At 42.7% G+C, this 11,437-nt stretch overlaps 1 protein-coding gene across 1 annotated transcript; it reads left to right on the plus strand.

Moving 5' to 3' along the window:
* Positions 1-3,078: 3,078 nt before the first annotated feature.
* LOC147454274 (uncharacterized) lies at positions 3,079-5,878 on the plus strand. The gene has a single exon (XM_086516306.1). It carries the CDS (start codon positions 4,854-4,856, stop codon positions 5,400-5,402), a length of 549 nt encoding a protein of 182 aa, XP_086372432.1. The 5' UTR covers positions 3,079-4,853; the 3' UTR covers positions 5,403-5,878.
* Positions 5,879-11,437: the final 5,559 nt, after the last annotated feature.

Below are 11,437 nucleotides of genomic sequence, written 5' to 3' on the forward strand. Positions count from 1 at the left end.
CTAGACCATCTTCCTGAGGTCTATCTAAACAATGAAGGAAAAGGATCAGAATGGTTACATCAACATCCTGCTCTTTCTCCATCAGATGAAGCCTACTACCAAGAACTGATTGCCAGAGATCAAGGTAATTCTACTCCTATTAATGCACATAATGTATATACCACACATTACTTATATAATGTGTTACAATAGCCTAATGATCAACCAATACAGCCTAAGTTGCTAAGGCCATACACTCCTTTATGCATTTTTCCTAAACAAAAAACAGAAAAAATCATAGCTACACTCTTAGATACCGGTGCAGCCATATCAATCATCTTAGATACACTTGTACCCACTAGGTGGCATAAGCCACTAAATATTCCTACTACTTTACAGTTTGGGAATGGGAAAACAACTTCTATTACCCATTATTGTAATATTCCCATAACAATGGGTAATACTACTTTTTATGCAGAATTCTTATTACCTAAGGTTATACAACCTGATATGTGTATAGGAATGGATATAATGACTATGCTTCTACCCATAACTTTTGACCATCAAATATTTTCTTTTCACTATAAGCATACTCAGAACACTTGTAAACTAATATCCAATATAGGAATAAACCATTTAACAGTTTATGATAATCAATTGATTAATCATCTATACCCCAGCCGAAACATGACAAGTTCCTAGCATGGTTTGATAAGGAAAAAGAAAAGCATGAGGTAGAGATTGTTCAAATCTCTAAAGATATCATCGAACATGCAAGTGATGATCCTCTTGCTTTCTGGGAACAGGAACAAAACATGATCACACTACCCTCTGTTCCCGATGCAAATCCTACAAAAGCCTCACACAAAGGTATGAGTCTTGAAGACCAGCAGCTCTGCAAAGCTGAAATTGATTCACTGCTAGACAAGGGGTTAATCACTTCTTCTTCTTCCCCATGGGCTTGTGAGGCCTTCTATGTGAACAAACACTCCGAACAAGTCAGAGGCCGCAAAAGATTAGTCATCAACTATAAGCCTCTAAATAAATTTCTTATCTTGCCGAAACATCCCATTCCTGTGAAGGATGATCTGCTACGACGAATCAAAGGCTGCCAAGTATTCTCCAAATTTGATCTAAAATCAGGTTTCTGGCAATTTAAAGTGCATCCTCAACACAGGTATAAAATTGCTTTCATTACCCCCTTTGGGCAATATGAATGGACAATTTTACCCTTTGGATTAAGTCCTGCCCCTTCTTTATGTCAAGAAAAGGTAAGTAAAACTTTCTTACCTATTGCACATTGCTGCATTACCTACATTGATGATATCCTAATCTTTTTCAAGGATATCGTGTCACATTTACAACATTTGCTTGAATTTTATTCTTTACTGCATAATTGTGGCCTTACTCTTTCCTTAACCAAATGCAAGTTAGTAACTACTGAAGCTGAGTTCCTTGGGATCACAATTTTTGATCATACGATTCAATCCCAAGCTCATGTCTTACAAAAGATTACCCAATTCCCTGATCAATTGATTGATGTCAAGCACCTTCAGCAATTATTAGGATGTTGAATTGGGTCAGTTGGCAAATCCCCTATTTACATACACATTTGGCCCAGCTTTATCACTTATTACACAAAACTTCTACTCTTTCTTGGCTTCCTGTTCATACTACTATTATGCAAACTCTTAAACACCTTTGCTCTCGCCTTCCTCCTCTGCATTTTCCCTCTTCTGGTCCTTACTTTGTCTATACTGATGCCTCTCATTTTGGGTGGGGGAGTATTCTTACTATTGCTAATCCTCAAGCTCCTAGTCAACATCTTATATGCCGCTGTGCCAGTGGGATTTTCACACCTACCCAGCAAAATTATCCCTCCACACATAGGGAATTACTGGCTGCTAAAAAACCCCTGAAAGCTTTTCGGTTTTTTTAAATTGATTCTCCTTTTACAATTTTATCTGATCTTAAAAATTTCAAGAGCTTTTTATTCTCCAAGAATGCAGAAGAACTGGGTAATTCCCGGTTATTAACATGGGCTTCATGGTTCTCTTGCTTCGAGTTTGAAGCAGAATATCTCCCTGGGCTTAAAAATATCATAGCAGATTTTCTAAGCAGGGAATATGAATTTACCCACAAGGTCAAGCCTGTCTCAATACCCTGGCCATCGAAGTGGATTATGATGCAGCCTGGAGAGATGAATATGCACAACTCTCAGTCCAGCAACAAGATAGGCTACAAAGGGATAGAGCACAATGGCGGGTCTTTTTCAATGGAGTATGCGACGGTGATCAACAACAGAAGGTCACCAGTGTTTTCAATTGGTACCAGCAATCAAGACAATTCATCCTAGAATATCACATTAGAGGACCTATTTCAGCTCAGCGACCTATCTCTCTGCTAAAACTGAGTGAGGAATTTCGACTCGAAGAAATGATTTAGAGAGCAGGCTTAAAGCTTTGTCGCTTGTATGCTGCATGTGATATTAATGATCAAGGATGGGATGAATGGATCAAGGTCTGGACATTTCTCCTCGTATATGAATTGACAGACTTAGGCAACCCGTTTGTCAATAGTGCCGACAATGCCGCAGCAAGAGCACTTGCAAGTATAGCCCCTGGAGGCTGGTAATTTTTGCAGTAGCATGGGATATCTTGCCTAGTTCATAACTAATGTCACATGTATAAATTTCCCTCATATGTACTCCATGACAAATGTATATTCATGCCACATGTATATTCCATTATATAATGTCATAGAGTCTATGACATAGGCACTACTGCACGCTTGCACGACAACTTATTATCTTACACACGTAAGGTCACCTTTAGGATCTAATCCTAAAAAGAAAAAGTTGTCTTCCACTACACGATTCCCACTATACCCACTCACCAACTTCCACTACAAGATTCCCACTAAAGTCATTTTCCACTACACTATTCCCACTCATAAACTTCCACTACAAGATTCCCACTAAAGTCATTTCCACTACACTATTCCCACTCATAATCTTTCACTACAAGATTCCCACTTACTTTTCTCCACCACCAACATCCTATATAAGGAGGCCTTCAAACACTTCACAAATCATCCTTCATACTCTATAAGCACTTAGCCTTCACACACACAAGCCTTCGCGCTCACATACTCTAAGCTCTCACTTAAACTTTGCTCCTACTTCATTGTATACATGCTAAACAATATCAATACACTTATAGTTGCTGTGTACTCTTGTATCGAACTTCCTTTCTATAATTCTGCAGTTTGAAAGTTTGAAAGCGTTTCCATCTCTTGGTATCAAAGCCTTGGGGGGGGGGGGGGGGGGGGGTAGTAAGGTTTCTATATCCATTTCTGACATCTCCATGTTTTGCTTCTCTGAGTTTTTACATTCTACAAGTCGTTGCCACTCCTAGTACCCTTACAAGCTCATACACAGACACTGGGCATAGCTCGCAGGCACCATAGCCGCCGCACAGCCGTTGAGATAGGCGCCGCACAGGCACAAGCCGCTAGAGCAGTGAGTCCTTTAGAAGTCTTGCAAGCTTTGTTGTAAGGTAGTCCAGGAAATCTAGGACATGGCCTCTTCGATGCGTAAAATGGTAAAAACCCTAGGACAGACCCATCTTGTCATTGATGAAACCAACCCCACGCCTAAATGGGAGCTGCCTTAGCCAACAGTTGATCAGATCTATAAACACAAATCTTTCTTTAGTCTTAGAGCCAAAACTGTGCATTTAGAAGGTAGAGTTGTTCTGTCTTTACCTATTAGTAACCAGTTACAGTATTATCCCTTATCCTATATTCTAGCAGAAGATAAGGAAAAGGCTTTAGAACAGAAAATTAATTTATGTCATCTCGGACTCATGCAATTTGTTGTGAATCCTTTGTTCCGAGAAAGTCTCAATACTTCTGTTCTCCTCATGGTCTTAGATACCCGTCATAGAAATCTGAAGGATCAATTTCTTGGCGGATTCCAATCTGAGACGGGTGGAACAGGCGGAGTTGGTGGCTGAACTGTGGGGCAGCAAGCACAGTGTGGCAGGCGGAGCAAGTGGTCGGACCTTCTGGGCATGGAGCACACCCGTCTCGACGAAGAGAGACTCAGACACACCGTGTAGAGAGAGAAGGTGGAGCTTGCTTGGGTAATAAGCAAAATTCCCCTCAAATTTGGTGGCCAATAACTTTTCCTAAGAGTCATTTCTCCTATCTAAGAGGTCTTTCCCACACCCACGAGGCTTGTTCCATGTAAAGCAAAATTTAGGACGCACTTATAACATTGCTTCCCACCAGTGGAAAAAGGCCTTCAAAGCCTTTGACTTGGCCATATAAAGCCGGATTCCTGGGGTCACGCTACTCTCAAAAGCCTCACTATAAGAGGCGTTTCTCACGCATCCATGCCCATGCTAGTTATCCTTAGCTAAAAATCCCATGTATTCTCCCTCTCCTCTTTACACCCATTGTTTATGCACCCTTACACACACACAGTGTAAGCACGCACTCTCACATATTTAAAAGGACATTCACACGCAAAAGCACTTACGTGCACCAATGGATAATTCACGCACTTCTTCCACTAACTTCGCTAACATCGAAAAATTTGATGGCATCAACTTCACACATTGCCAAACAAAAATGCAACTTGTCTTAATGCAAAACAATGTTTGGAGGCTAGTCAAAGGCCGTGAACCAAAACCCGAAGGCATTGAATCATCCCCTCTTGTAATTGCATCATCAGCCATGGATTAGGTGATAATTACATCCATCTAGTTGACCTAGATTCAACAGTAGATCTAGTGTGGCTACACTTAATTGACGACCTGGAGACAGATTTAAATAACTCAATCCTATTTTTCAAGCAACGCTTTTTTAAAATGAACATTGCAAATGCAAAACCACTGCAAGATCGTTTAAGTGCAATCAATGTCCTTGTTCAACAACTCTCGACACTCAGATATCCTCCTGACAACACTGACAAGAAAGCTATTCTTCTTAATAGCCTGGAAGATCATGAAGAATATGCTGAAGTCTTAGGCGGCCTTCGTACCGCACGAGAAATGCGCTATGAAGAAGTAGTAGCCCATCTTCTATACCATGAGTGCCGACGTTTACAAGCCTCTCAAATGGAGGAAAGAATCATGGTTGCACGGGTATGCTCCACTAAATCCTCATCTTCAAGAGCCTCTTCTTTGAGAACCTCTTCTTCGAGAGCCTCTTCCACGACATTCTACTATACCTATTACAAGAAGACCGGTCACACCGCTAATCGTTGCTTCAAACGGCTTGATGATCTTGATGCCCCAGGCAGTGCCAACCTTGTAGAAGTACACTCCGATGAAGAAGAAGATCCTCCATCCGAGCAAGCTTACATGGCTCACCTTTCCATTGAGGATGATCTTGGCCCTGACTCTTGGGCTTTCTAAAGTTTCCCTTTCATCTATGTTTTGTAGTACTCCAAAATTTGACTACCTATCTTTCCATCTGTGTCCTTTTTTCCGTGTGCCTAGCTTTGCAATAATTTCTAGCTCTTATCCTTGTATCCCAGCTTAGCTCAAGGGGGGATGTCTTTTGAGCAAGCCGATGGATGGTCAAACCTTAGCATCATGCCTACCATGAGAATGTAGGTGCACTTCCTTGACATAAGAGTTCTTGGAGTGTAGTCTAGGATCCATACCACCATGCCTATGCTTGTCTCTAAGCTTTCCACCTTCGTTCCGAAGGGGGATTTGTTGGATATTGCGGAACTACATGTGTGTGAAACCCTCCTAAACTTGTGTGGACATAGGGGAGCCTATGTGGCTCACTCTCCTCCAAGTATCCCTCTCCATTCTTCCATAAAAACCCTCCTCGTGTAACCTTTCCTAGAGAACTATGCAAGCAATTCATTTCCTTTTGTATCCATACTATTCTTTCTCTCTCTCATAAGAACCACTCTATCTCTATTTGTATCTCTCTCAAGCGCACCGGAAACATGGCTCTTGCATTGCTTCACTCACCATAGTTCCATTGTTGATCCAAGTTGCCACGATCTCAAGCATGATGAGGCCCGGTGGCTGCAGGTTGCATGAAGACCCAAACACCTTTGCTGAACACTTGAGGCACCCACTCCCCATTAGAATTTCTGGTGTTGTACAAGACAACCCTTTCTACCTCATCTTTTGGCCTCCTGTGTGAGTAGTAGAGTTTGACATTGCTAGAGAGAGGAAGAGGCTACAGTAAGAGGATTTGATGGTGGTTTTGGATGAGCTAGAGATGGAGGAGGAAGAAGTTAATGTTTTTGGAGAGAGAGAGAGATACAAAGGATTAAACCTTCAATGGAGAAGCTTGGAGTGCAATACTGCAGCCATGGCAAGGAGCCAAGAGGTGGTTTTGATAGAGTTTTTGTAGGTACTCTAGCCATGGTAAGCTTGGAGATGATGAGCTAAGAAGGTGTAGCTGAAAGGATAGAAGAGAGGGTTGCAAAAGTTTACCCCAATGTTGCAGCCATAGCCATGGATAGCTTGTAGATGATGGGCTATGAAGTGGTAGAAGAAAGGGTAGAAGAGGTTCTTGGAAAAGTCTCCATAGGTGATGCAACCATGGAGAGCTTGGTGAGAGAGAGCAGTGGAGGTGTTGATGAAAATGGGAAAGCTTGTAGAGAGAGTGTGTGTGTTTAGAGAAAATGGTGACTTTGGAGGGAAAATGGGTGAGAAAATGGGATTTTGGTGGAAAAAAATAGTTTTTTGACTATATAATAGCTTTGAGGGAAGTTTTGAGAGAAAAAAGTGAGGTTTTGGTCACTTTTGAAAATTTTGAATTTTTAGGGTTTTTTGATGCACATAAATTAGGTGTCCTTTTATAGTGGAGGAAAAAGATGTTGACCCCACACCCCCCCACCCCCTATTTCCCTTTCTCTATCTAGGGGACAAACCTATAATGAGGAGGACAACTAAACCCCCCCCCCCCCCCCCCCCCCCCCCCCCCCCACTTTTTAGAGGGTATAGTTGTGGCCACCACCCTCTTCCTATTGGTCCATGCATAATCACCCCTTAATCTAAAAAGCCCTTTTGGGGTTCATATTTCTCCTAATGAATCTACGTGTGCAAGGTGATACTCCACCTTTTTTGGCTTCTCTCAAAATAGTGTGCAAGGTGATATTCTACCTTTTGGCTTCTCTCAAAAGTTAAAAGGTCATCAAAGCATCTAGAAGTGCAAGCCATCCTCCTTCAAAACAAGAAGGCCACATGCATGCAGCTGACAAAAAAACTATCCTATAGTGACCTATTCACATGATGAAAGGACACTTTGGCAACTTGCACATGTTTTTACATTTGGCCAAATTTGGATAGAAAATTTCAAAGTTTTGAAAAGTGATTCTTAAAACCTATAAGGGAACTTTTGCACAACAATTGTTTTCTCTCCTTGCTAAATTGTAAGAGGATTAGACACTGTTGTTCGCATTAAGCAATAACAAGACCTTCCTCAAATGGAAAAGGATGAGTTTAGAGCACAAATCCGTAAGTTCAACAGTGAAAACTTCTATCCCTGGCAAGTTTTGATTAAATATAAAATGATGGAGAAAGGTTATTGGCCCATCATTAAGGGCACAAAAATCATTGATGCCAAAAAACTAGAGGAAGTCGAGGATGATGAGAGGGCTCAACCCATCATCATGCTTCATCTCGATGAGACTCTCATTCACCATATAGACGAACTCCCCACACTGCCAAAGCAAAGTGGGATGAGTTGGATAAGCTACATGGGGCATGGGGAAAGAACTAAAAAATCTCCTTGAAGATTGAGTTTTTTTAGCTTCGAGTACAAGCAAGGAGAGGCTTGAGGAGCATTCATCCCACATATGAAGGGGCTGATGTCTCAATTAGCATTAGTGCAAGCACCAATTTTTGAAGAGGATGCTATAGCCATCTTGCTAAAATCCTTCAAGCATGTTTCTCCCACCCTCGCCACCACCTTGACAAATGTCCTGAACCTTACCTTGGAAGGAGTCATCCAATCATGTCTGGATGAGGAGAAGAGGCACCCCGGAGAAGCATCATCAAACGAGCCATCTACTTCAACTAACAAAGCATTTGTGCACATTACCAAGTTGATTTGCACCTTTTGTCATAAAAAAGGGCACATTGTCAAATATTGCTGGAAAAAATACCCCAACAAAATGAAATGTTCTAAGTGCAAAGAGACTGGACATATCACAAGTAAATGTCCAAATTCATAAAAGAAATAAGAGGCTAATTATGCAAGTAAAGCCCCTGAATCTTCAAACACTCTATTCTAGATTTGTAATGTAACAATTACCTATAAACTACTCTTGTAGCCTATAATATAAAGGCATTTCGACCATAATCCAATGCCACTCCGAATGATCATGAGCATTTACCCATGGCATTGAGGGGGGGTGTTGAGAGAATTGGCATGTGAACAAGGGCCTAGGATAAGGGTGGGTGTAAAGTGTCCCTAAGGGAAACCCTAGGGCAGTCAAGTCCTATTTAAAGGACCTCTTGAGAGATCCTCCTTTATGCATTGAGTTTGGGAGCTCTAGTTGTATGCTAAGCAACTAATTAAGCAAGGTCATGTTTCCTTGTACATCATGTCTCCCTCTATCTCTTTGTTGCAAGTGTGTGTGTGTGTGTGTGTGATTGAGTGATTAGCATTGTTAAGTTAATCAAATTATATTTGAACACATACACATACACATACACGAGCACTAGTACATCCTTCCACATTAATCACTAAGCTAATTTTAACATGAAGAATAACTCCACAACTGACAGAAACACTCCACAGTACATTGATGAAGAAGGATCTGCACTATGGAAGGATGTTGATGCAAAATTTTACTTCAAACAAGTCCCTTCTCAAATTTAACAGAGATTCACGCATACTAGTATGCATTGGAAATGTCATACGGGCCAGTGGAAGACCTTAGATGAAATTTATGGACCAGCCCATGCAATAATTGAGTGTAAGGAACTAGATGTGGAAAGTACTAATGATAAGGAGGATGCACTTGGAATGGAGTAGTTGCACATACTACCATCATCAATTGGTCCTGAAGATGCTCGCCAGTGAACTGATGAAGATCATGCAACACCTACTGCTAGTGAAGTGATTAAAAGGTTAATATGGCAGCTACTCACCACCAGCACTCCTAATCTAGGAATTGTTAGGCAAAGAGCTTCACCTGGCTAGCTCATGGAAGAAACCTCACATTGTCAATGAAAAGGAATCTCTAGCAAGCACTCAATCCCACTAACCAAATAGATTAGCTATTGATAAGCTAAACCACTCACTCTAATCGACTCGATCTCACTCTCAAACAATGTGCTAAGCTACCATTGATGGCATTCAAGAGTCCACACACACTTAATCAAAGCTCACATGAGCTAAAAGCCTACCCATGTCATCTAATGGTTATCAATGAGAGAAATAGATTAGCCCACTAACCCACATTAGCTAATGAAGCAAACTTAAGCTACTCCTAATCAAAGAAATGAAGGAATGAAATAACATTCAAAGGCAAGCATCACTCATGCACACTATACTTCATGCAAGCCCAAACATTAATACACTCAACCCACACTACTCTAATCAAAGGAACATTACTCATCTACACAAGCTAACTCATGCACACTATACTTCATGCAAGCCCAAACATTAATACACTCAACCCACACTAGTCTAATCAAAGGAACAATGATAATCAGTTGAGCTTCTTAAGTTCCTCCTTTAAGCGGTGTGTGTCATGTGAGTAGATGGCATTGAATGTGTCCTTGATATTACAGGCCTAGGAAGTTGGTGATTGACTCTATTTTGACTCACTCTCTAAGTGTACTAAGATCCATTCTCCTTTAGACCTTGACAAAGAACTGTCCTCAGGGCTGGTCAAAGTTTGATAAGCACCTTAAGCAAAAGTGATTAAAAAGATAATATGGCAGCTTAAAGGGCCCGTATAGACCTCAAGCTTACCCTAATGCATGGCGTCTGAGTCTCCCTTGAGTCTGTCAAATTGACCGTGCAGTATGTGTATAAGCTCCATTCAAAAATCCCGAACAGTCTCAGCAGGCGGAATGGTCCTCGCGTCAAAGATGTGCCTACAGCGAGCCCTCCAGATAAACCAAAGTGCAAGGCTGCTGATGAGTTCCCAGTGAGGGTCACCGTCTCCTGACCATGAGGCAGTGCTGTAGTCTGGAACCTGAATGGGGAGAAGGTGACCTTGCTGAGACTGAAGGGCAAGACACTCTGCTGTCGTCTCGTATCCAAGTGCGGGTCCTGAAAGAGTGCCCCAAGCAACGGCACCCCACGTGTAGATATGCTCGCCCCCGAGATGGCTGTGTAATCGCAAAATCCGTCTCCATACCTGTTGTGCAAGGGGGCAGTCCCAAAGGCAATGTCGATGTGTCTCCTGCGGATGACCACAGCCTGAGCACTTGGGCGGCCTGCCACCAAAACTAAGCCAAGTACCCACAACAATGGCTCTATAAGCAACCAACCATTGGAAGGTAACTGTACGCCTCGACTGCCTACTGCTCCAAATGCGCTTCTAGAAAGCTGCTAAGAACTCTGTTGAGATGCCCTGACATCGCCAATGCTCAACAGCAGGTGGATTGGCCTCGCTGGGGCTAACAATATATGTCTGCCTAGCCGCGCCGAATACTAGAAGAAGGGCATGGGAGGCCTTTCATATGAAGCAAAGGGGTCTCTCCACTGCCACTCTCCTGGATCCCACTGTAAACGTGCCAATGGTCGGGACTCCCAAGCCCAAAGCTGCCACTCCGAGTCCTCGGTAATGGCATCCAGGTCTGGATCAATATGCCAAATCCTGCCACAAGCTCCCACCACTCGGATCCACTGACAGATACAGTCGCCCACAATCTCTGACTCAATCCTGACCCTATGCAATCGGCCACCCTCTCCCACCTCGAAGAAGAGAGTGCAGTCCTTCGTGCAACCCCGCACTGCGATAAGAATCTCCAGGCATGTTAATACCCCCATCCAAGTAATCAGCGTCTGCGCCCTCGGCTGTGACCAAGTCACTGGCATGGCTGCCTCAATGTCACTAATCATCTGTAGAACATCCCGCATACCAACAAGCCTAAAACTCTGCTGCTCCTCAGGCAGCTGTCTAAACTGAATTTAGTCACCAAAGCACTGCGCAGGTCTTGCAGCCATAGCTCCCCAAGATACATGCGATCTGGACCCAACCATGTGGCCTCTCTCAGAACAAACCTGCGGGTTCCAGACCAAGGGCTGCCGCATGATCTCCTCAATGCACGAGGGAGGGACCTGTATCAGCGTAGGTCATAGCTGCTCCCAGGTCCTCAGCAAACTACATGCAAATCTGTCCTCGGTCCTCCTCGTGAATCCAACTCTGTGTATCTCTGTGAAAATCCATCTGATATCTACCTGCCATGGGCCACCTGCCTGCTGGAGTGCATCTACCCATTCTCTGCAAGAGAAG

Source organism: Adiantum capillus-veneris, chromosome 7 (genome assembly GCF_014529385.1).
Source record: "Adiantum capillus-veneris isolate H3 chromosome 7, ASM1452938v2, whole genome shotgun sequence".
NCBI classification, from domain to species: Eukaryota; Viridiplantae; Streptophyta; class Polypodiopsida; order Polypodiales; family Pteridaceae; genus Adiantum; species Adiantum capillus-veneris.